Source organism: Camponotus vicinus, unplaced genomic scaffold (assembly GCF_025532165.1).
Source record: "Camponotus vicinus isolate PSW18456_S1 unplaced genomic scaffold, iyCamVici1.0 SCAF_8, whole genome shotgun sequence".
In the NCBI taxonomy this organism is placed as follows: Eukaryota; Metazoa; Arthropoda; class Insecta; order Hymenoptera; family Formicidae; genus Camponotus; species Camponotus vicinus.
The window spans coordinates 417,353-442,738 of record NW_028141980.1 but is presented as its reverse complement, the minus strand read 5'-3'; the positions used below and the strand labels follow the sequence as shown (position 1 = coordinate 442,738).

At 45.5% G+C, this 25,386-nt stretch overlaps 4 protein-coding genes across 4 annotated transcripts; 1 reads left to right on the top strand and 3 right to left on the bottom strand.

Moving 5' to 3' along the window:
* Nucleotides 1-2,953: 2,953 nt before the first annotated feature.
* Nucleotides 2,954-4,054, bottom strand: LOC145975865 (uncharacterized). Its single transcript, XM_083106606.1, has one exon. The coding sequence runs from the start codon at nt 4,052-4,054 to the stop codon at nt 2,954-2,956; it is 1,101 nt and encodes a 366-aa protein (XP_082962732.1).
* Nucleotides 4,055-6,090: 2,036 nt separating this feature from the next.
* LOC145975864 (uncharacterized) lies at nt 6,091-7,683 on the bottom strand. Its single transcript, XM_083106604.1, has one exon. The coding sequence runs from the start codon at nt 7,681-7,683 to the stop codon at nt 6,091-6,093; it is 1,593 nt and encodes a 530-aa protein (XP_082962730.1).
* A 60-nt stretch (nt 7,684-7,743) lies between these two features.
* Nucleotides 7,744-11,214, bottom strand: LOC145975863 (uncharacterized). The gene is made up of 4 exons (XM_083106603.1): nt 11,183-11,214; nt 10,820-11,094; nt 8,364-10,715; nt 7,744-8,270 (listed from the first exon to the last, which is right to left on the bottom strand). Exons 1-4 carry the CDS (start codon nt 11,212-11,214, stop codon nt 7,744-7,746), a joined length of 3,186 nt encoding a protein of 1,061 aa, XP_082962729.1.
* A 4,900-nt stretch (nt 11,215-16,114) lies between these two features.
* Nucleotides 16,115-20,005, top strand: LOC145975862 (uncharacterized). The gene has a single exon (XM_083106602.1). The coding sequence runs from the start codon at nt 16,115-16,117 to the stop codon at nt 20,003-20,005; it is 3,891 nt and encodes a 1,296-aa protein (XP_082962728.1).
* The last annotated feature ends 5,381 nt before the right edge of the window (nt 20,006-25,386 follow it).

Below are 25,386 nucleotides of genomic sequence, written 5' to 3'. Positions count from 1 at the left end.
AGTTTTACGAGTTCGACAGAACGTTTTAGTTGTGGGTTCTTCTTACGGTTAAGAGGGTAAAACCCCAGGATAATTAACTGCTTTGAGTTGGACTTTCTTCGCTGATGATGATTAAAAAAGTATACTCTTGTTTAAAATTTGAATTCTTTATTCTGAACTGACTTGATCTAGCGTTTTACAGTGCGAGTAAGAATGAGTGAGTAAGTCTAGAGTGAATCTACGAGAATGCCCCCTCTTCCGTTGTTGGAAGTGTTTTAATACATTTTTGAAATTGAGTGGTAGGGGTAATTTATGACAGAGTTTGAAGAACAAATTCCTTAGCTTATTCTATGAAAGGGATTTTTGCGAACTTCTTGGGTGGTCTTTAAAAGAAGGTTTTCTAGGAATACGTATTAACTGATTCTCTGAATGCATTGCTTGCAAGGTCGTGTCCTACATACATTATAGTAGTTATAATAAATTACGATAAATGACCTTTTTCAAAGATTTACAATAATTGATTATTTAAAATATTGGTCATTTATCATGATTTTTACATAAATAGATTCTCCTTAATCTTTTAGACATATTTTACATTATTTTATATAGTTTGTATAATAAAAGGAGTTCATATTTAAAAGGATTTCCTTATATCGGTCCTTGTCTTTCCCAAGTATTACATATAAGTCTATCTCGCTCGTATAAATGATTCATATATGTCTCTCTCTCTCAGATTCACATTTTATTATAGGTGACATATAAGTGTGTCTCTCTTAGTTTCATGTTAGTTTGTGCTTGTAGCTTATTGGATGGAAGATAGTGAGAAAAGAAAAATTTCTGCTGGATCTAGGGGTCGCCGGACGTGACACTCGTATAAACATGTCTTGGATATGTCGAGTATACACATACCCACGTAAATTGGTTTGTTGAATTTTACCTCGAGTTTGCGCAATTCCACAGCGATTAAGTTTTCCGAAAAGACGCTTCTGCTGTGGAAATTTGGTTTTGCGATCATTGCTTCTGCACCATATTGTCCGTCCCACTTTGTTAATAATTTTACATCAACATGATTACGCACATTTTCCATTGTTTTACCAAATACTGCATTGTTCATCAGTTTGTATAAATTTTTTTCGAAATCGTTTTTAGCCATTGTTCTAAAATGTATATTTAGTTCTATATAATTTCGAAGCCAGGGAGATTGTGAAAACTGTAATATTCGGTGTATTTTTGTTATACGAAGACTGTGACGCATACACTGCTGCAGATTGCGGTAGTGTACCACGTAACGCTTCTTATCGTATAACGTTGCGAGCAGCTTGAGCTCTCGCTTGCCAAGTGGTTTGTCGCGTGTCGGGCAAAACGATAGGTCAGTGTGCGCATCGTGAAGATGTTGCGGGTACTCGAGATCGACTTCGAGGATATAGCCTGTATGCGAATCTAGCGCGATCGATGATACGTCAAAATTCGACACGTCGTCGACTCATCGAAAATCTGTATAGGGCAACGGCTGGCACATTGCCCATCCGTACAAGTTATTTACATCGAAATACATCAAATACGACGATGGTTTCGATGGATCGTACGACTCCATGTACTTGTTATTAGCACGAGCGTATCTGTTGGAACATTGACTTAGACCGCCGCGTATACCACGTTCGATAAACATAACCATGTCGATATCTGTAAGCAGCTCGAACGTAATTTTCGTATGTTTCAACATGGCGTCCCACTTGTATCCGGGGAGAGTATAGTAATACGCGGGGTCGAGTCCATAACTTTCGATACATTTATCGCGAAAATTTTCAAAAATATCGGCTAATAAAGACATCGATTTTAAGATATAAATCGCTATATTCGCCTAGCGTTCGAATGGAGAATCGCGTCCAGATGTTCTCGGCGTGCGCGTAATCGCTCTCGGATATAGTTTCGCCGGTCAAGGAACTGTAAAATGATTCGCGCGGTGGTAAACACGTATCATGCAACCTGTCCACAGAGTCGATGTATTCATACGGAAAGACACCTTTCCGTGTTAATATATTGAAATTTTCGGCTGATAAATTTTGAAATTCTGATTTTAAAATTTTGAGCTTATCTTTATCTAAAATGCTAATAAATGATGCTAATTTATCGAGACTCGATGCAAGAAATTTGAATGAATCGATAAAACGTAATTTTACTTGATTTTTCCAATTGTCTTCCTTAAGGTCAACATTTTTGGTAAACGATATATATTTTTCTTTCGTTATTGGAAGTAACTCGACTTTCCCTTCGAACGCCGTAGCTATATCCTCGATAATAAAATGTGCATCGTAACCGGATAAATTGTGAAGAATTATGGGAATACAAAAAGATTCTTTATAATTTAAATTACAATTTGAATGCGCGGGACATCTGTACCGCCCGGTCAGATGACAATGATCGCGTACGCGTGTATCGTCTTGCGCGAACGGTTTTTCGCATATATGACATTGAGTAGCGTGATAAAATTTTTCCCATTCTTCGGACGTTAAATTTACCATAGGGACATTAGTGGTTAAAATATTTTTTACATGAATCGTTAAATTTTTAAGGCCTTCGACGAACCATGAAACGCAATCGACACTGCGATGAGAATAGTACGCGGATAACGATTCGTCGTACGAACAATATACATAATACGCTATACTAAATACCCGATAGTGCTGGTACGCGTTCTCTTCTTCCTCCATTTTGGTTAAAACGCATTCCAAGTCGGCGTATACGATGAATGGAAGCCGCTCCTTCCGATTAAAGTTGTTAAACTCGAACCACTTGTCCTTATCGCTCGGTAATCGGATAGCACAGTCGTTCATTTTTTCACAATCGACAATATGTGACTGCAACTTGTCATCTGAATTAAAGTAATGTAAACATCTGTAAAAGAAAATTTTTTTTTTAAAGATTTAAACAATCCATATTATAATTATATAAATTATAATTATATAAATTAAACTCACCGGTCACAGATATATTTTTGATTCTTGTGTTTGCTCAGTTGCGAGCTCACGAGCCGGGATAGATTCTTTATCCAAACGAAATGTCCAACGTTGTTGCCGTCTTCCATGTACAACAAGTTAACGTGCTTATCCCGCTTCTGCTCTGTCAGTCGTAGTGAAACAATGTTCTCGCTTTCGATACTGTAGACGTTGATCGAAATATCGTTGACAAGTTCAAATTTCTTAATTTGATTTACAGTCACTGGAAACTCAATGTCCCGGAGATTCAGCACTGTCGCGTAATGCGGATACGAGGATTCCCGTTCCGCGTTCCTTTCGGCGGGGTATAAGGCGGCGACCACTGCCCACGCGAAACACGCATTGTCTTTTGATTTTATGTTTATTACCGCTCTTTTCATCATAATCTCCCGCGGCAATTTAATGTGACATCCCGCGCGCATAGGATTATACTTATTTATATTTACAGTCAAATTCTGTATTCGCGACAATGCCCACCCGCTATCGCGTTCCTGAAATTCTTCCAGCGATGCTAGAGTGGGCTCGATAACGCTGCGCTCGAACCACTCGTGTAAATCGGATGTGTGAAAGAGTTCACAGTTTCTCGTATTGATATTTTTATTTGCACGCTTATCATCCGACACAAATTCACCATTAAATACAGTATTCACTTTTACACAATTGTGTCTTCTTATAACGTCTTGCACTTGCTCGAGCACGATGTCTTTGGCATCCTCGAGAAATTGACGAGGTTCGATATAGTTTGCGTTAATCACAGCACCGGTCAGAATACGGTTATCGAACGCGGTATCGATCTCTCGCCAAACGAGTCTTTCCGCGTTATTGTCGCCGCTGTAATCACCACCACTGGGTATAAACCGTCTCTGCAATCGAGTTTTTGCACCTTTGAGTCGCGCGATTTTAGCTACCAGAGATTGTCTATTTCCGATCGAGAATCGCGGACGCTTGACACGACTGCGTTCTTCGAGCTGTTTGATAAATTCCTCGCAACGCTGCAGCCATGCAAAATACTCGCCCAAGGTGACAATTTGGCGAGATTGCTCTATCAGATCGCGTTCAGTCTGCTCGTTGTTTTCCATTTTTTCCTGTCTTTTTCGCACTACGTTACAGTTTTTTACAGAGCACTTACACGTGATTTTTTTTATCCTCCAGCATCGACGACATCAAGTTTATAATCATCAAAATATTCAGAATCAAAATACTCAGCGTGCACAGTATAATTATAACAGAACATACTGAAATTAATTTTTTTCTCACGTTGCTCGCACACTTTATACAGTCTTATTCAATGTTTTTTTTTCATAGCGTGCAAATTGGGCACATATTACACGGAAATGTTAGATACAATGGATCCTTACAATTTGAGCAAAATCGTCCATCCATTGCATCCAGTGTTTCAATTTTATGCTTTCGAACAGCATACATCATTTGGCTATCCACGCCTTGTAATGCAATCATGCACGTAGCACATACAGCTAAAGCACCACCCATGGAATAATAACTGTATATGATACAAAATTTTGTACTACGTGCGTTTAGAGCATTAATTTCTGCAACAGACACTATTTTCTCTCTGAATTCCGTGGAGTTTTCACTGCAGTCACTAATGCAATCACTGTCAGCAGATAATGCTTGATCTTCATCTACATCCATTTTTATACGTTAATCGTGCAAAAATCTTTCTAACAGAACACCGCTATACTCTCCTACAACCGACGTGTCGATGCGTTCAAATCACAATGACTTGATGCGCTTCAATCCTCCTTATGTATCTCGTATAAACCTTTCTTATCTTCATGTTTGTTCGCGGGTGAACGCGTCGATACAAGAAGCGCGATGCGTTAACGTTTCGCAGGAGGACACCACACGAGTAGATAATAAGAACGAGCCATGACACGTAATTGTTTGGTGGTTTTTAGGGTTTTTTATTGTACGAGTCCACAATTATAATTTAAGACAAAGATATATATACACCGAGTCTGAGAAGTTAATCTGTTTCAGATTATTGAGCGGTTATCATTCAGCGGTTTGATCGAAGCGGTTTTCCGAAAAGCAATTAACTAGAGAGCGAGAGTCCGTGTGAGTGAGCGGTCGTTATAAGAAAAAGCGTTTTTTTTGTCAGCGGTTTAACGAAAGATGCGGTTAGGCGAAAAGTGCGAGACTTCGAGAGGGCCCATGTGCGGTGCCCGTTTTATAGCGCGTGTGATTTTGGGCCCGTTGCAACGTGGACCAATAATTTTAATTATTTAGCGGTGACCTCATGGCGCCGCGTATAATTGGCCGCCGATGAGGTCTAACGTCGGCTTTTTCGCGGTTGCCATGCGCGCAGTCTTTTTGGAACAGCTGATTGGCAATCAGCTGATCGTGACGTATGGGCGCGCATGCCCGTACGTCACGCTGATTTTGGTCGACGGTTGATGTTATTGTTGTCAATGTTTATGACACGCGTTTCGTATGTCCCAAAAAAATTGAAGATAACTCGAACGATCGAGTTTTTCTGGCGATTAGAGGTCTCGAGAAGTTTCTCGACGCCCGTTAATTTAGAACTCTCGAGTTATAAAACATTATTTGAAATATATATAATATATTTAAGAAATCTAATTCGGAATGAATTTTGCGATTTTCGAACATCCCGCCCGCCTCGTCAGTACGTGACGAAATTTGCGAGTGTGTTCGGGCGCGGGCAGGTGTCGCGAACGGTCCGATTGATGAGTTGATGATAGTGATCATGAATGGAATGCGTGACGTAGTACAAAGACACGTGTTGTTCAGTTTATTCGTGCCTTTCGCGAGAATAGTACCGTGTGAAAGTAATGAGAATTATACAGTGGTTTAGTGAATGATCTCGCGAATGGAGTGAACTCAAGAATGATTGTGAATATTAAGAATGTGAAAGTGAAGTGATGCGATGAGTGACAGTGAGCGCGAGATTAACGCGAGAAAGAGAATATAGAAACAAAAGAATTGATAACGCGGCTCGCGAATCGCACACAGTACCGAATGTGCACGAGTATAATTGAATGCAGTTTCACGCGGTATTTCCAGAAATATAAAACAAGTGAAGTGTAATATACATATATACAGGTTAAAGAACGATATAGAACGTTGTGATTTTTCACGCATCCAGAGACGATGGCTGCGGTGCGTCGAGAGCCTTGGGTAGCAGGACGATTTTTACAAGCGGTCGGAGGAGCGTAGAGGATGTTGTGCGCACGGTGACCACGCGAGTTACGCCGTCGTCTCCCGGGTGCAGTGCCGTAATTCGTGCGAGTGGCCACCGGGTTGGAGGTGTGACCTCGGTGCGCACTAAGCACAGGTCTCCTATTTTCGGGCCTGCTTCGCTCCTGGTCCATTTCGGTCGGGATGACAACGCTTGGAGGTATTCGCGCGACCACCGCTGCCAATAGTGGTCGCGCAATTTTTGTACAAGCTGCCATCGTGACAGCGCGCTGTCCTTCTCGGTGGCCAGCGACGGCTCGGGCACGGCCAGAAGAGGAGCCCCGATGAGGAAGTGCCCGGGAGTGAGTGCCGTCAAGTCGTCCGGATCGTCGGTCAGTGGTTGCAGCGGGCGTGAATTGAGGCACGCCTCCACTTGTGTGAGGAGGGTCGTCATTTCCTCAAAGGTAAGTGTGGCCTCGCCGATGACCCTTCGGAGGTGATGCTTCGTGGACTTGACGGCCGCCTCCCAGAGTCCGCCGAAGTGAGGTGCTGCGGGGGGATTGAACCTCCATCGTACGCCGTCGGAGGCTGCCGCCTGTGCGATGCGACGGCCGTCGGATGAAGAAGCGCGGAACATCTCTCGAAGCTCCCGGCTTGCTCCTACGAAGTTAGTGCCGCAATCTGAAAATACTTCGTGACAGAGGCCTCGCCGGGAAATGAAGCGGCGGAAGGCAGCCAGGAATGCTTCAGCCGTGTAGTCCGACGCTACCTCCAGATGGACCGCCTTGGAGCTGAGACAGACAAACACAACAATAAAACCCTTGTGTGCCTGGTGACCTCGCCCTTTGCCGGTTCGGATGAGAATCGGGCCGGCGTAATCAACCCCCGTACGCTGGAATGGACGGGCAGGAGTCACCCTTTCCAGCGGAAGGCTGCCCATCATTGGTTGTGGTGTTGCGGCTCGCCATCGTGTGCACGTTACGCATCGATGGATTGACCTTTTGACGATGGCTCGACCTCGAGGAATCCAAAACCGTTGGCGCAGCATTCCGAGGGTGAGCTGCACCCCTCCGTGTAGTGTTCGACGGTGGCAGGAATCCACCAGGAGATGAGCCACCCAGGACGCCGGCGGAACGATTAGAGGATGCCGTTCGTCCTGCGAGAGGATTGCGTTTTTTAGTCGGCCCCCGACTCTCATCAAGCCACTGTCGTCCAGGAATGGACTTAGTTTGATGAGTGGACTACGTGGTGGCATGGTGCGATTCCTGTTCAGCGACGAGACCTCGGAGTGATAATGCAGTGCCTGGGCCGCTTGAATCCAGTGCATCAATGCCGCGTTGATCTCGTCTGGCTCGAGTGTTGGTGCGGTGTCGGTGGAGTGCAGCGTTGATGGCGTGGCTTTGTGTCGCCAGCGACGACACCAGGCTGTAACTCTCAAGAGTCGGTGCAGCGAGGAGAAGCGGAGGAGAATCTCAGGCTCGACGATCACCTGCCTGACGACATTGAACGAGCCGACGTTGCGTTGCTCGGGAAGCTCGGCGTCGGCCATACTGCCACCTTCGCTTGGCCAGGAAGGTTCGCCTTGACGAAGCCAGGCAGGTCCCGTCCATCACAGTGGATGATTGTTCAGAGCGTTGGGCGGGATTCCTCGAGAGGCACAGTCCGCTGGATTCTCCCGTCCGGGCACGTGTCTCCATTGTGCCTCTGGAAGGTGCTCTTGAATGTGCGACACCCGGTTAGCTACGTAAGTCTTCCAGCGAGAAGCGTGCCATTGGATCCAACACAGCGCTACCTTGGAGTCCGACCATAGAAAGACAGGCACTGTAGACAAATTCAATAGAGTGCGGGAATGGACCGTAATATTGGTTAGCAGAGTGGCAGCGCACAACTCGAGTCGCGGCAGCGACACAGGCTTCACTGGAGCGACCTTGCCCTTGGCCGTCAGGAGGTGAAGTGTGGTTTGATGATGCGTCGTGGAGCGGAGGTATAGGACCGCGGCATATCCTCGCTCCGAAGCGTCGGCGAATCCATGGAGCTCGATTTTGGTGTTCGGCCCGTCGCCGTTCAACCAGCGAGGGACTTTCACCTCGTTCAAGAGTGGGAGCTCGGAAAGGAGGTTTTTCCACAATTGTGTGTCTGCCGACGGAAGAGGGGTGTCTCAATCCACCTTCTTCAGTCAGGCGGATTGGATTAAAATTTTTGCAATCATAGTGACCGGAGTGAGCCAACCCAGAGGATCGAATAGACGCGCGGTTTCCGAGAGGACGCGTCTCTTGGTGAATTCTGTGATTTTCCGGACCTGGATAGTGAATGAGAAGTGATCGCCTGCCGGGTGCCAGTGTAACTCCAGTGTTGAGTGCCCCTCGTGAGACCACGAGGCGGGTGATGTTGTGAGTTGGTGTTCCCTCGGCACTCCAGCCAGGATGTTGGAGTCGTTGGCCGCCCATTTCCTCAACGGAAACCCGCCCGCCGTGCACAGGCTTCGAAGCTCCATCTGAAGAGAGGTAGCCTCCGGCAAGGTGCTGGCTCCGGTCACGATGTCGTCCACGTAGGTATCGCGGCGCAGAGCATCAGCTCCACGTGGAAAGCGAGGTCCTTCGTCGTCGGCGAGCTGGCGGAGGGTACGTATTGCCAGAAATGGCGCATACGCTAGACCGTACGTTACGGTCTTCAAACGGTATTCGCGGATTTTGTCGGTGGGGTTGTACCGCCAGAGAATCCGTTGGAGATCGTGGTCCTTTGGATCAACGAGGATTTGACGGTACATTTTTTCGATGTCCGTCACGAGAACGTAGCGGTGCCAGCGCCAACGTAGGAGGACGTCGGCGAAGCCTGGCAGGAGATTGGCTCCGACGAGCAGGTGAGAATTTAGTGAGGCGCCGGACTTCGTGCGTTGTGATCCGTTAAACACTACACGAAGTTTGGTTGTAGTGCTAGTGTCCCGCAGCACTCCATGGTGCGGTAAGTAGCATACGGCGGTGTCTTTATTTAGCGGTGAGCTTATTTCCTCCATGAGTTGCAGGGTCTCGTATTCCTGCATGAAGGAGCGGTACAGATCGCCGAACTGAGTGTCCTGGGCACGGCGGCGTTCCATAGCGGACAGCAGGCGCTCGGCCGGCTTGCGGGTCTCGGCGAGAGACGGAGGCGGTCCGGCGAGCGGCAGTCTTACGACGTACCGTCCGGATGGCATGCGGCGGTGAGTGCGGGTGAATAGTTCCTCGCACTTCTCTTCCTCTGGGGTGAGAGCGACAGGAGCCGAGGGTTCTTTCTCCTGCTCCCAGAACCGCTGAACCAGGTCGTTCAGCTCATGGTCAATGACGCATTGATGACTGTTGTGGCTGCTCTGGAGCGTAGTTCGGTGACCTCCTGACAGGATCCATCCGAGTGAAGTCCGTTGAGCGATTGGCTCGTCCTTGCGCCCTCTACGGAGACCATCCTGCAGGATGGCGGAGTATACATCAGCGCCGAGCAGTAGGTCGATCGGATCCCGATCAAGGTACTGCGGATCCGCCAAGGAAAGGTCGCGAATGTGTGGCCAGGTGAGGCTGCTTCGCACGATGGGTCCCTGGTACGACGAGAGGCGCGGAAGGACGTACGCTATGACCGGAAGGATGGCTCCTGCCACCCCAGAGGAGAGTCTCAAAGACAGTTTTCCACGAGTGGCTCCGGATGCTCCTCCAATACCAGCGATGACCATCGAGGAGCGGATTCGTGGCAGATGAAGCCGCTGCGCCAGGGCCTCAGAGACCAAGGAAACTTCTGATCCCTGATCGATTAGAGCACGAACGTCTTGCGGTCTCCCCAGGTGATCGCTGATAGTGACGCGTGCGGTGGCGAGGAGGATCGCCTTGGAGTCCGACGCGAGTCGCGTGGTGGATAACGAGTTCGCTCCGTCGGATGGTGTGTACGCGCCGTGAAGCAAAGTGTGGTGTCGTGATTTGCACGTGAAGCAAGTTTTGACCGACTGGCACTTCGCCATGAAGTGGTTGCCAAGACAATTATAGCAAAGTCGGTTTGCTTCCACGATGCCTTTTCTCTCGCTCGCGGGCTTTGCTTTGAAGTCTGTGCACTGCATGAGGGAGTGCTTCCCTTTGCACAAGGCGCACTTCGAGACGTCGGGATTGTTTTTCACGAAGTGCGACTTCGCCGACCGGGAGTTTTCTCCGGTTTTTGCAACGGTTTTTGGCTTCGCGGCGTTTAAGGTGAGTATCCGCTTTGAGATGAAGTCTTCTAGGGCGGCGTGGCTCGGTGGATCGACGGAATCAGACGTCGCGGACTCCCATTCGAGCCGAGTTTGCGGATCAAAGAGCTCGACTACGAGATAGTTAAAGAGGCCCATTCCGTAGGAGGCAATGGGCCTGTCGATGCTCTCCTGAGCGTTGACGGCAGTCGTGACGGCGTTGAAGATGCGGCTCAACTCTTGGGCAGACTCAGCCTTCATCTTCGGCACGGAGGTAAATGCGGCGAAATTGGCTCGAATTAACTCTCGCTTGTTCTCGTAGTGCCGGCTTAAGATCGACCATGCGCGCTCATAATTGCTCCCGGTAATAGGCAACGGACGAATCAGTTTCTCCGCAGGACCTTGTAAGCACGACCGGAGGTAATGCAATTTCTCGACATCAGAGATCGAGGTGTTGTCGCCGATGATCGACACGAAGAGATCGCGGAACGCTCTCCATACTCACCCGAAAACGTCTGGAGCTTGATGCGCGGCAGCGACGTTCTTAGAGCGTGCTCCTGACCTGGCTCGGATTTTGGCGCGGTGGACGGCTCAGTCTTTAGCTTATCGGCGTATCCGAGCAACGTACTTCGCTGAGTCACGTAAGTCGATTCCGCGACATCGATAAAGTCAGATTTAGCGTACTCACTCTCGTGATATCTTTCTTTCAGGGCCGCCCGAAGGAGCTCGTGCTGAGCCTCGATTTTCCCCCCACAGGTTGTCGAGGATGGTGAGACGAGCCTGGATGGCGCCAAGGGTGATGTTGCTGACACCCATCTTCCGCAGATTGTCTACGGAGCGAGACATGCGACCATGGATGTCGCTTTACGCCTTCAATAACGTCTTCAGATCGGCACTCATTTTGGCTTGTTTGTCTGTCTAGGATGCACTTCACCACGTGAGCACTTCACCCACGAAATTGCGGATGCGGATAAAGCTCCGGCTCGAAGGACCAGAAATGTTCGCGGGTGAACGCGATGCGTTAACGTTTCGCAGGAGGACACCACACGAGTAGATAATAAGAACGAGCCACGACACGTAATTGTTTGGTGGTTTTTAGGATTTTTTATTGTACGAGTCCACAATTATAATTTAAGACAAAGATATATATACACCGAGTCTGAGAAGTTAATCTGTTTCAGATTATTGAGCGGTTATCATTCAGCGGTTTGATCGAAGCGGTTTTCCGAAAAGCAATTAACTAGAGAGCGAGAGTCCGTGTGAGTGAGCGGTCGTTATAAGAAAAAGCGTTTTTTTTGTCAGCGGTTTAACGAAAGATGCGGTTAGGCGAAAAGTGCGAGACTTCGAGAAGGCCCATGTGCGGTGCCCGTTTTATAGCGTGTGTGATTTTGGGCCCGTTGCAACGTGAACCAATAATTTTAATTATTTAGCGGTGACCTCATGGCGCCGCGTATAATTGGCCGCCGATGAGGTCTAACGTCGGCTTTTTCGCGGTTGCCATGCGCGCAGTCTTTTTGGAACAGCTGATTGGCAATCAGCTGATCGTGACGTATGGGCGCGCATGCCCGTACGTCACGCTGATTTTGGTCGACGGTTGATGTTATTGTTGTCAATGTTTATGACACGCGTTTCGTATGTCCCAAAAAAATTGAAGATAACTCGAACGATCGAGTTTTTCTGGCGATTAGAGGTCTCGAGAAGTTTCTCGACGCCCGTTAATTTAGAACTCTCGAGTTATAAAACATTATTTGAAATATATATAATATATTTAAGAAATCTAATTCGGAATGAATTTTGCGATTTTCGAACAATGTTCGATACATAATATTTTTTGTAATCCCTTTTTGGATTGTCTGATCCTTTCTTATCTTTGTGTTTAATAAATAAGTATGATGTATCATGATAATCATTTATTTACATTTCAGAAAAAATTGGCGCGTATCACTTTTGCTTATATGAACGGGGGGGGGGGCAGCCGAATATCGGCGCTGATACGTTGCAATTCGTCCTAGGAAAAAAAAAGGAGATGATTCTGAGTCCCAAGATCCCATCCTCTTCAAATACCACTGTTCATATTTTTTATACCGAGCGTAGAGAAAGACCATGAAGGGATCACTAATGGTCAATATATACAGTGGGTGTAAAAAATATTCGTACACTAAGAATTTTCCCAAGATTTTGTTATTTAATTGTTTTAAAATATAAAATGTTATAATTTATGAGTTTTTTTCTTTTTTTTTAAATGTTATTAAGAAGAGAAGAATTTATAATATAAACAAATAATTATTTATTGTTACACAGAAATAAACCATTTTTTGTGAAAATTCCTAGTGTACGAATACCTTTTACAACCACTGTATCTTTGTGCAAGCGCCGCACTAGTGTAACCCTTCCAGTTTTGAGAACTTTGTAATTCCTACAGTGGAGAGTAACATTCGATTTTGATCTGAGTCGTGTATTGTCCGAGAGGAGAGTAACATTCGATTTCGATCTGAGTCGTGTATTGTCCGAGAGGAGAGCAAGTTTAACCGTGGTATTTCTTTTTCCGTGTGTGCGATTATTCCTTACGCTGCATAAAATGGATTGTATTATTAATTATTCGTTTTGGAAGAGGAGTTTCATAGACCTCTTATTTTTTGTAATATTAAAAGTGGCATTCGTCTGGAAGGTAGATAGTGTTTTTGTGAAAATTTGTGAAAAAAAATTGTGCGTATGTGTATGTGAATTTTTAATATATTATTTTATAGTTCCCCGATGATGTCGAAATTCCTGGTTTTATGAATATCGAGCATCGACGCAGCGTGCGGGCGGAGCGGTGAAATGATCTCGCGGAGGAATGGGGTGACACCCCGGAGAGTCATCAAGATAACGAGGTAAATGGATAGAGATATTACGACATCTTTAACCTACGGCGGCTCTTCGGAATGGAAGATCTAAATGATGAAATAAATGATATAGTAAATGCGCAATACGAAGAAAGAAGAAGAATGCGGGAGGAGGAAAGAGCATGGTTAGAGGAACTGGGCTGGCCGCACTTTATAGCTCCAGGGGGCTGGCAGCACTTAATAGCTCCAGGGGGCTAAGGTACATATTTCTTTTTACAATTTTCTTTTATTAATTATTAAGATAAAATAAGTTTTTTCTGTTTTAGGAGCGGTCTCCTCTATCCCTGCAACCTCCATATTATATTGGATACTTTTATATTTTTAAAATTTTAAAATTATTAAACACAACAAATGTACATGCACATTTTAATCAAGCGACGCGATAGCATCGTGACGCCAAGTACATAAAAAACAGGATCCGAGCATTGAGAGTCACTGCTCTCGACGCGGCGCTACCAAGTAGCTTATCCGGAATTTCACATCATGTAAACTTTCGATTAAGATATTTCTGAAACTAAGACCTTAAGCAAAAATCTAACTGTATTTTTATTATATAATGTGGATACAAGCTTACAATTGCGACCAGTTTGAATAAAATCGGTGCAATCAATCCCGAGAAATGATGATCGCATATCAAAATTGTGACATTTTACGTTCTCCCGGATTTTCTTCAGTCTCACGTACGTATGCTCGCACGCACACAAGCAAAGCGAGTTTGTCCCTCAAGCGACGTTTACACCGCTGCGTATACGCGATTATTGCTTCGATATGTACAATGCTTTAAGAGACAAAATCATATGCGTGCATACGTATGATATGTATATGTATGTGTATACGTACGTGTGAGAGATTAATTTATTCGTACAGTAACAATTTTCAAAACTATCCTTTCGGGGTGGAATTTAATATCTTAGAAACGGAGCCGTAAAAATACGAAACTTCTGCTGTTAAATAAAATTTAAAAAAAAGTAATTTATCGTATAGTAACAATTTTCAAAAACCATTCCTTATAAAAGCAAATTTCAAAAATCACCCCTTCAGGACGAAAAATAATATCTCGAAAATGATGCGTCGCAGAAATATGGAACTCACGCCGTTAATTAAGATTTCTTACAAAGACAAATTTATTATATAATAATAATTTTTAAAAACCACCCCTTAGGGGTGAAATCTAATATCTCAGAAACGGTGTGCTACAAAAATATAAAACCTGTGCTGTTGGATAAGAATTGTAAAAAGACTAATTTACCGTATAATGATAATTTTTAAAAACCACCCCTTGGGGGTGAAATCTGATATTTCAGAAACGGTGCATGTTCAAAAATCATAAAAATCATCTGGAATTAAATTTCGCAAATATTTCAAATTATATTCTATAACTCGAGAATTCAAATTTAACGGGCGTCAAGAATCTTCTCGAGCTTTCGATCCTTCACAAAAACGCCACCGTTCCCGTTATCTCGCATTTTTTCTTCGACCGAGAAACGCTGATTATAAACATTGACAACAACAATATCAACCGTCGACAAAATAAGAGAGGCGTATGGGCATGCACGCCCATACGTCACGATCAGCTGATTGCCAATCAGCTGACAGAAAAAGGTTGCGCGCATGACAATTAAAGAATTGTCAACGTCAGGCCTCATCGGCGGCCAATTACGCGCGGCGCCATGAGGTCACCGCTAAAGCTCAAAAATTATTGGGCCACGTCGCAACGGGCCCAATATTCCGCTCGCCTTATAACGGGCACCGCACGCAAGCAAGTCGAAGTCTCGCACTTTACGCTCAACCGCATTTTTTGCTAAACCGCTTTGATAAAACCGCTTTTTCTTATAACGACCGCAATTCCGCCTTGACTACGATTAACCGCTTCGCTTGGAGAAAAACCGCTTTTTTTTGTAAAGCCGCTAAGTTACGCCGCTATTTCGGCTCCGGTCTCATCTCGACGTCTTCACTGTCAGTGTCTGAAACTTTTGTACATTTTTGTGACTATAATTTAATTTAACTGTGTGGTGTCAAAAATAAAAATCAAAACTACAAAAAATTACGTGTCGTGTAGAGTCTGTATGACTATAAGAAATCTGTCTAGTCCTGTTCTATCGCGTTCCGCTAAATTCTGCGCTGTCGCGGCAATTCTTCAGTCGCTCCGCGAACATTCTGGTCCTTCGAGCCGGATCGTTTCTCATCCGCATCCGCAGCTTCGCGAGTGACCTTTTCAGTGCTGTACAGTGTAGCGAGTTCCTGAACAGACAGAAAAAAAAATAATCTATAATGAGTGCCGACTTAAGAGCGCTACTGGAGGCTCAGAACGAGATCCATGGTCGCATGTCCCGCTCCGTGGACAACCTCCGCAAGATGGGGATGAACAATATCACCCTCGGCGCCATCCAAGCTCGTCTCACCATCCTCGACAACCTCTGGGCGAAATTCGAGGCTCAACACGAACTTATACGGGCAGCTCTAAAAGAAAGATATCTGGAGAGTGAGTACGCTAAAGCTGATTTCATTGATACCGCGGAATGTACTTACGTGTCCCAGCGAAGCACGTTAACCGGGTACGCCGATAAACTCAGGGCCGAAGCACCTACCGCGCCCAAAACCGAGCCAAATTCAGAGCACGCTCCAAAAACCACGTTGCCGCGCATCAAGCTCCAACGTTCTCGGGCGCGTACGGAGATTGGCCCGCGTTCCGCGATCTCTTTTTGTCAATCATCGGCGACAATTCGTCAATCTCAGACGTCGAGAAACTGCATTATCTCCGCTCCTGTCTCCAAGGACCTACGGAAAGATTGATTCGTCCGTTATCGATCACCGGAGATAATTATGAGCGAGCTTGAACCATCCTGAGTAAGCACTACGAAAACAAGCGAGAGCTGATACGCTCCAATTTCGCCGCGTTCACTGCAGTGCCGAAAATGAAGGCGGAGATCGCCGAAGAATTAAATCGCATATTCAACGCTGTCACAATCGCTGTGAACGCTCAGGAGAGCATTAAGAGACCCATCGCCACCAACGGGATGGACCTTTTTAACCATCTCGTTGTCGAGCTCTTCGATGCGCGAACTCGACTTGAGTGGGAGACCTCCACATGCGATTCGTTCGACCCGCCGGAACACGACGCCTTGATGGACTTCATCTCGAAGCGAATTCTTGCCTTAAACGCCGCGAAGTCGAAGGCAAACGCGAAGACGTCAAGCGATCCGCCGCGCTCCGCAAAATCGCACTTCGCGAAAAACGGATCCGACTCTTTCAAGTGCGCTGCGTGCAAGGGAAAACACACCCTAATGCAATGCTCGGAGTTCAAGGCCAAGCCCGCGAGCGAAAGGAAGTCCTTCGTTGAGACCAACAAATTCTGCTTCAACTGCCTCGGTAATCACATGATGGCGAAATGTCAGTCGATCAAGACGTGCGTCTCATGCAAGTCACGGCATCACTCTTTGCTGCACGACGCCTATCAGTCTGCAGCATCTAACGAGGCCAGCTCTCTTTCCATCATGCGCCCATCGTCGGACCGTAAAGCTATTCTTCTCGCCACCGCGCGCGTAACCATCGCAGATTATTTGGGGAGACTTCAAGCCGTCCGAGTCCTGATCGACCAGGGATCGGAAGTGTCCCTCATCGCGGAAGCCTTGGCTCAACGGCTACGATTGCCACGAACTCGCTCCTCATTAGCAATCGTCGGAATCGGAGGAGCTCGATCAGGAGCCACTAAAGGAAAAATCTCGCTGAGTCTCGCGTCCGGAGTAACAGGAGCTACTCTCCCCGTCGTTGCGTACATCCTGCCGCGTCTCTCCACGTATCGTGGGCCGATCGTGCGAAGCAAAGCCACCTGGTCGCATATCTGCGGGCTCTCTCTGGCGGATCCGGAATATCTGAGGCAGGACCCTGTTAAACTTCTGCTCGGCGCCGACGTATGTTCCACCATTCTAGAAGATGGACTCCGCAAGGGCCGCAAGGACGAACCCATCGCGCAAAAAACCGCTCTAGGATGGATCTTGTCAGGAGGATGCAGGACCGCATCGTCGCACGCTCCACGCAGCTCTCTCCAATGCTCCGTGGATCATGAGCTGAACGAACTCGTTCAGCGATTCTGGGAGCAGGATAGGGAACCCTCCGCTCCTGTTGCACTCACGCCGGAAGAAGACAGGTGCGAGGAGATCTACGTCCACAGCCATGGTCGGACACCCACAGGACGGTACGTCGTTAGGCTGCCGTTCTCTGGATCGCCGCCCTCCCTCTCCGAAACCCGCAAGCCGGCCGAACGCCTGCTGTCCGCAATGGAGCGTCGCTGCACCCAGGATGCTCAGTTCGGAGAGTTGTACCGCGCCTTCGCGCAGGAATATGAAGACCTGCAACACATGGAGGCAGTAACCAAATCCACAACTCAAAGGAATACCGCTTTGTGCTACTTACTGCACCATGGAGTGCTGCGGGAAATTAGCACCACGACAAAACTCCGAGTCGTCTTCAACGGTTTCCAGCGCACCAAATCAGGTAGTTCGCTGAACTCGCAACTGCTGATTGGTGTTAACCTCTTGCCAGCTCTCGCTGACGTTCTTCAACGCTGGCGCTGGCACCGCTATGTGCTCGTAACGGACATCGAAAAGATGTACCGACAAATCCTCGTTCACCCGGAGGACCGCGATTTACAGCGCATTCTTTGGCGGCACAATACCGTCAACGAAATCCGCGAATACCGCCTGAAAACGGTGACATACGGGCTAGCGTGCGCGCCATTTTTGGCGATACGAATCCTTCGCCAACTCGCCGACGACGAGGGTTCTCTATATCCACGTGGGACCATGGCGCTGCGCTGCGATACTTACGTGGATGACGTCGTGACCGGAGCAAGTACCTTGTCGGAGGCCACCTCGCTGCAAAGGGAGCTACGCAGCCTGTGCACGGCGGGCGGGTTTCCTCTTAAGAAGTGGGCCGCCAACCATGACGACATCCTGGCTGGAGTTCCGCAGGAGCACCGACTCACCAGCACACCACACACATGGTCGCATGAGGGACATTCCACCTTGGGTTTGCACTGGCACCCGGTCAACGATCACTTCACCTATACGATACAGGCTCGGCAAATCTCAGAGTTCACGAAGAGACGTGTCCTCGCGGAGACCGCTCGCCTGTTCGACCCACTGGGCTGGCTCACTCCAGTCATCATGCGAGCCAAGATCCTCATCCAGTCCGCGTGGTTGCGGAAGCTGGATTGGGACACCCCACTTCCGGCAGCAGATACTCAATCCTGGAAGCGCATCCTCGACGAACTTCCGCTGCTGAACACGCTAAGGATCAACCGCTGGTTGGGGAGCGACGGCTCACAAACTCGCGTCGAACTTCATGGCTTCCCCGACGCGTCAGAGCGAGGATACGCCGCGGTGCTGTACCTCCGTACCACATCACACGGCCACACCACGTTACACCTATTGGCTGCTAAAGGCAAGGTCGCCCCAGTGAAGCCGATATCCTTGCCACGACTCGAGCTCTGCGCGGCTACACTCCTTACTAACATCACAAGTCACATTCGCACTTTGCTAGATCTGTCCACAGCTTCCATTTATCTTTGGTCGGACTCCAAGGTAACGCTGCACTGGATCCACGGACATGCCTCCCGTTGGAAGACATATGTGGCAAACCGAGTGTCGCATATCCAGCTGCAGCTACCAGAGGCTCGTTGGCGACACGTACCAGGGCGAGACAATCTCGCAGACTGCGCCTCGAGAGGAATCTTGCCGAGCGAGCTGGTCTATCACTCGCTGTGGTGGACGGGTCCAGTCTGGCTAAAGGACGAGGCACTCTGGCCAAGCGATAACAGCAATACGCCCGATGCAGAATTACCAGAGCAGCGAGCCGTCGGCTCGCTGAGCGCCATCGGCCGAGTGATCACCGAGTCCGAGATGCTTCTCCGCTTCTCGTCACTACATCGGCTCTTGAGGGTCACAGCCTGGTGCCACCGATGGCGACGCAAGAGCCAACAAAACCCTTCAAGAACGCACACTTCCGCTGTCACCACTCCATCACTCGAACCGCAGGAAATGGACGAAGCACTGATCAACTGGATTCGCACGACACAATCACGGCACTACCACACGGAGGTCTCATCGCTGGATGGGAATCACACCACCCCACCATGCAGTCCGCTCAAAAGGTTGAGTCCATTCCTTGACAACAATGGCGTGATGAGAGTCGAGGGTCGACTCAAACACGCGAGTCTCCCTCAGGACGAACGGCACCCGATGATTGTCCCGCCAGACTCCTGGATAGCACGGCTCCTGGTGGATTCCCATCACCGTCGTACAATGCACGGAGGAGTTCAGCTCACCCTTGGATTACTCCGCCAACGCTTTTGGATCCCGCGAGGCCGAGCCACAGTGAAGAAATTCATCCACCGATGCGTGACTTGCACACGATGGAGAGCAGCAGCACCGCAACCTCTAATGGGCAACCTCCCCCTGGGACGAGTGACTCCGGCCCGTCCATTCCAGCGGACCGGAGTTGACTTTGCCGATTCGGTTTTCATCCGTACCACTAAAGGTCGAGATCACCAGGCGTACAAGAGCTTCATCTCGGTCTTCGTGTGCTTCAGCTCGAGGGCAGTACACCTCGAGGCAGTGTCAGTTACACGGCGGAGGCGTTCTTGGCCGCCTTCCGTCGTTTCGTCTCCCGTCGAGGCCTGTGTCAAGAATTCTTCTCTGACTGCGGCACCAATTTCATCGGAGCAAGTCGAGAGCTCCGGGAACTCTTCTGCGCATCATCGTCTGACAGCCGTCGGATCGCTCACGCTGCCGCTACAGAGGGAGTGAAGTGGCACTTCAACCCTCCGGCAGCCCCGCACTTCGGAGGATTGTGGGAAGCCGCTGTCAAGTCCACCAAGCACCATCTTCCGCGAGTCATCGGGGAAACCACGCTCACCTTCGAGGAGATGAGTACCTTCCTCGCTCAGGTCGAAGCGTGCCTCAACTCGCGCCCACTACAAGCATTGTCCGATGATCCGGACGACTTAAAAGCGCTCACTCCCGGTCACTTTCTCATCGGTGCTCCTCTTTTAGCCGTTCCGGAACCAACACTGGTGGACGCAAAGGACAACACGCTGTCACGCTGGCAGCTCATCCAGAAGATGCGCGACCACTACTGGCAACGGTGGCCGCGGGAATACTTGCAGACGCTGTCATCCCGGCCGAAATGGGCCAGGAGCGAAGCCGGCCCGAACGTCGGCGATCTATGCTTGGTGCGCTCCGAGACACCTCCAACCCGCTGGCCACTCGCTAGAATCACCAAATTGCACCCCGGGGACGACGACGTAGTACGCGTAGTCACCCTACGCACCGCATCCTCGGAATTCGTCCGGCCACTCACGAAAATCGTCCTCATGCCGGGACCCGACACTGAACCACCGCACTCGGAGTCGTGAGCTAAACTGAACTCCAAAGTTCTTTACAAAATGTTTCATCCGCTCATTGTATTATACTTCACTGTATCATATTTCCGGGAATCGTACCGCGCATAATCATATTTAAGTATGTTCATACATATTCGATATTATGTGCGATCCGCGACCCGCGTTATCACTTTTTTTCTCTTTTCTGTTCTCTTTCTCGCGTCAGAATTTCGGGTTCACTTTTACATTTTACTGCACTTCACCTTGCGACTCGTGACGTTCACCATTCTTCAATCTCACTACACTCGCGAGATCATAAAATCTCACTGTACATTTTCTCATTATTCAACACTGTATAAATCTCATTACATTCGCACGTTACTATTCTCGCGAAAGACTCGAACGAACTAAACAACACGTGTCTTGTACCACGTCACGCATTCCATTCATGATCGCTATCAATAATTCATCAATCGGACCGTTCGCGACATCTGCCCGCGCCCGAACATTCTCGCAAATTTCGTCACGTACTGACGAGGCGGGCGGGATGTTCGAAAATCATAAAAATCATCTGGAATTAAATTTCGCAAATATTTCAAATTATATTCTATAACTCGAGAATTCAAATTTAACGGGCGTCAAGAATCTTCTCGAGCTTTCGATCCTTCACAAAAACGCGACCGTTCCCGTTATCTCGCATTTTTTCTTCGACCGAGAAACGCTGATTATAAACATTGACAACAACAATATCAACCGTCGACAAAATAAGAGAGGCGTATGGGCATGCGCGCCCATACGTCACGATCAGCTGATTGCCAATCAGCTGACAGAAAAAGGTTGCGCGCATGACAATTAAAGAATTGTCAACGTCAGGCCTCATCGGCGGCCAATTACGCGCGGCGCCATGAGGTCACCGCTAAAGCTCAAAAATTATTGGGCCACGTTGCAACGGGCCCAATATTCCGCTCGCCTTATAACGGGCACCGCACGCAAGCAAGTCGAAGTCTCGCAATTTACGCTCAACCGCATTTTTCGCTAAACCGCTTTGATAAAACCGCTTTTTCTTATAACGACCGCAATTCCGCCTTGACTACGATTAACCGCTTCGCTTGGAGAAAAACCGCTTTTTTTTGTAAAGCCGCTAAGTTACGCCGCTATTTCGGCTCCGGTCTCATCTCGACGTCTTCACTGTCAGTGTCTGAAACTTTTGTACATTTTTGTGACTATAATTTAATTTAACTGTGTGGTGTCAAAAATAAAAATCAAAACTACAAAAAATTACGTGTCGTGTAGAGTCTGTATGACTATAAGAAATCTGTCTAGTCCTGTTCTATCGCGTTCCGCTAAATTCTGCGCTGTCGCGGCAATTCTTCAGTCGCTCCGCGAACAGTGCACCACAAAAACATAAAACCTGTACTGTTAGTTAAGATTTCTACAAAGACTAATTTAGCGTATAATGATAATTTTTAACAACCACCCCTTAAGGGTGAAATCTAATATTTCAGAAACGATGCACCATAAAAATATAAAACCTGTACTGTTAATTATGACTTGTAGAAAGACTAATTTACCGTATGATAACAATTTTTACAAACCACCCCTGGGGGGTGAAATATAATATTTCAGAAACGGTGCACCATAAAAATATAAAACCTGTACTGTTAGTTATGACTTGTAGAAAGACTAATTTATCGTATGATAACAATTTTGAAAAACCACCCCTTGGGGGTGAAATCTAATATTTCAGAAACGGTGCACCACAAAAATATAAAACCTGCACTATTAGTTATGACTTGTAGAAAGACTAATTAAGTGTATAATAACAATTTTTAAATCCACCCCTCGGGGTTGAAATCTAATATTTCAGAAACGGTGTGCCACAAAAATATAAAACTTATACCGTTAAATAAGACTTGTAGAAAGATTAATTTACCGTATAACAATTTTTAAAAATCACCCCTTGGGGATGAAATCTAATATTTCAGAAATGGAGTATCATAAAAATATAAAACCTATGCCGTTAGATAAGACTTGTAAAAAGACTAATCTACCGTATAATGATAATTTTTAAAAACCACCCCTGGGGGGTGAAATCTAATATTTCAGAAACGGTGCACCATAAAAATATAAAACCTGTACTGTTAGTTATGACTTGTAGAAAGACTAATTTACCGTATGATTACAATTTTCAAAAACCACTCCTGGGGGGTGAAATCTAATGTTTCAGAAACGGTGCACCATAAAAATATGAAACCTGTACTGTTAGTTATGACTTGTAGAAAGACTAATTTACCGTATGATAACAACTTTCAAAAACCACCCCTTGTGGTGATATCTAATATTTCAGAAATGGTGCACCACAAAAATATAAAACCTGCACTATTAGTTATGACTTGTAGAAAGACTAATTAAGTGTATAATAACAATTTTTAAAAACCACCCCTGGGAGGTGAAATCTAATATTTCAGAAACGGTGCACCATAAAGATATAAAACCTGTACTGTTAGTTATGACTTGTAGAAAGACTAATTTACCGTATGATAACAATTTTCAAAAACCACTCCTGGGGGGTGAAATCTAATATTTCAGAAACGGTGCACCATAAAAATATGAAACCTGTACTGTTAGTTATGACTTGTAGAAAGACTAATTTACCGTATGATAACAACTTTCAAAAATCACCCCTTGGTGGTGAAATCTAATATTTCAGAAACGGTGCACCACAAAATTATAAAACCTGCACTATTAGTTATGACTTGTAGAAAGATTAATTAAGTGTATAATAACTATTTTTAAAAACCACCCCTTGGGGGTGAAATGTAATATTTCAGAAACGGAGTATCATAAAAATATAAAACCTATTCTGTGAAATAAGACTTGTAAAAAGACTAATTTACCGTATAATAACAATTTTTAAAAACCACCCCTTGAGGGTAAAATCTAATGTTTCAGAAACGGTGTACCACAGAAATATAAAACATGTGCCGTCAGATAAGACTTATAGAAAGACTAATTTATTATGCAGTAACAATTTTCAAAAATAAAAAATATCCCTAAAAATAATATACAAATATTTTCCCCCAAAAAATAATTTGCAGAAAGGGTATAAAATTTTACAAAAAGGTGTGAAATCCCTCTAAGAAAAAACCTTACAAAGGTAAAAAAAATACGCCAAGTAGAACAATAGAAATATATTTAGAATATAAGATATATAAAAGATGAATTTGCAAGAAATTTTTTTCATTAATTACTAATTACATATTTTACTCATGATGAAAAAAATCTGCTAATTGTCTTTCTGATGTCTTATAAAGTTGCTAATTTTTGCTAACTTTTTCGGGCTGAAGTTCATTGTTTTGTTAATTATTCTATATTTTGTTAATATTTTAGGCATATAAATATACATATGCGTGCGTGCGTGCAAGAGATTATTATTATTTCCTTTATTCTTATTTTTTATATCGCTGAGAAGATAGATGTATATCGGTGTCGTTACGAACATTACGTTCATTGCCTGCATTTGTGAGCGATCAAATCAATCTATCGTTTTCTTAATTAACTCGAATTCAATCGATGCGTTTGATGTATAATTTTATAGGCAGTGAAAGATCCAGAGGGAAAACGGTTCTAAAAGTTCAAATAGAAATTATTATAAAATATTTTTTTTCCGTTCCCGTTTTAATTGATCTTTTATTTTATTTTACCTATCAAAATCGCGATATCTGTCGAATATTCTAAAATAGACTAAATCGACACAATCATGTTAAATAACTTTACTCTTACCCCTATATAACCCTGTTTAATTGTTTGATTAAATAATATAATATATGTATAATATTGTAATATTTTAATATATTATAAAGTAAAAAGCAGAAATTAAATAAAAAATAATCATATTTTAACGATATTACTGTTATAATTGCAATTTTTGTAAAATAAAGCTATATATTAAATAGATTTAGAATAATTATTACATTTTGATTGTCCGGCCGACAAAGTGGTCGACTTTTGCGTTTTCGATAGATCAAGGAATGCATTATACATTTTACACTCACTGATTTAACATAAATTGTAATCGCTGAAAAAAATTAGCGTACTTTATATGTGACATATAGATGTCCAATAAATCGGCGACGAATAGTATCGAGAACTTGAACATGTTACGCCGTACAAACTCATGACGCATTTCAACATGTACTCCCTTTCAGACGTTATTTGCCGTAAATACAGTTTCACCCAAACTTGGGTGAAGTCTTGCGCTCTTTTTCTAATCTTTTCTAAGAACATCCTTCTCCGTATATGGCAAAAGGCTATCATATTCTTATCAGAAGCGAGAATGTCAAAATTGTGCGAATAAAGCAGAAGTATTTCCATGAAAGCAAACTGCATGGCACTAAAATTGGCTTAATTCAATCCTTTGGGGCTGATTATTAGATAAAGACAACCATTTTCTATTTTCGGATAGGGGCAGAAAGAAAAGTTATCGAGAATTATTTCCCTATCTGGATACTACTAATTTGAAATTTTCACGGCCGCATTGATTTTTTCATACTCATATTCACAAAGCTACAATAGTACAGCGCGATGTATTTTATCGTACGATTTGGATGTATTTATGGAGTTTGCACGTTCTAAAAATTTTCCATTAATTCTTCCAATTTTTTACACGACAAGCCGTAGATAAGTATTTTCAGTAATATTTGAAAGTTTATTGATCAAATTTCAATTTGCGATTGGGCGAATATCAAGTTTAACATCTGATTTAAATTGTGCATATCATCGAAAATGAGCAAATGTCAATATATG

Excerpts from the sequence above, each read along its gene's own strand:
- LOC145975865 (XM_083106606.1), bottom strand. The coding sequence starts at position 4,054 with ATGGAAAACAACGAGCAGACTGAACGCGATCTGATAGAGCAATCTCGC.
- LOC145975864 (XM_083106604.1), bottom strand. The coding sequence starts at position 7,683 with ATGGCCGACGCCGAGCTTCCCGAGCAACGCAACGTCGGCTCGTTCAAT.
- LOC145975863 (XM_083106603.1), bottom strand. The coding sequence starts at position 11,214 with ATGAGTGCCGATCTGAAGACGTTATTGAAGGC. Across the intron at positions 11,095-11,182 it reads CTGAAGACGTTATTGAAGGC|GCTCGTCTCACCATCCTCGA; the intron begins GTAAAGCGACAT and ends GGCGCCATCCAG. Across the intron at positions 10,716-10,819 it reads CAAGCTCCAGACGTTTTCGG|GTCCTGCGGAGAAACTGATT; the intron begins GTGAGTATGGAG and ends CGTGCTTACAAG.
- LOC145975862 (XM_083106602.1), top strand. The coding sequence starts at position 16,115 with ATGAAGGCGGAGATCGCCGAAGAATTAAATCGCATATTCAACGCTGTC.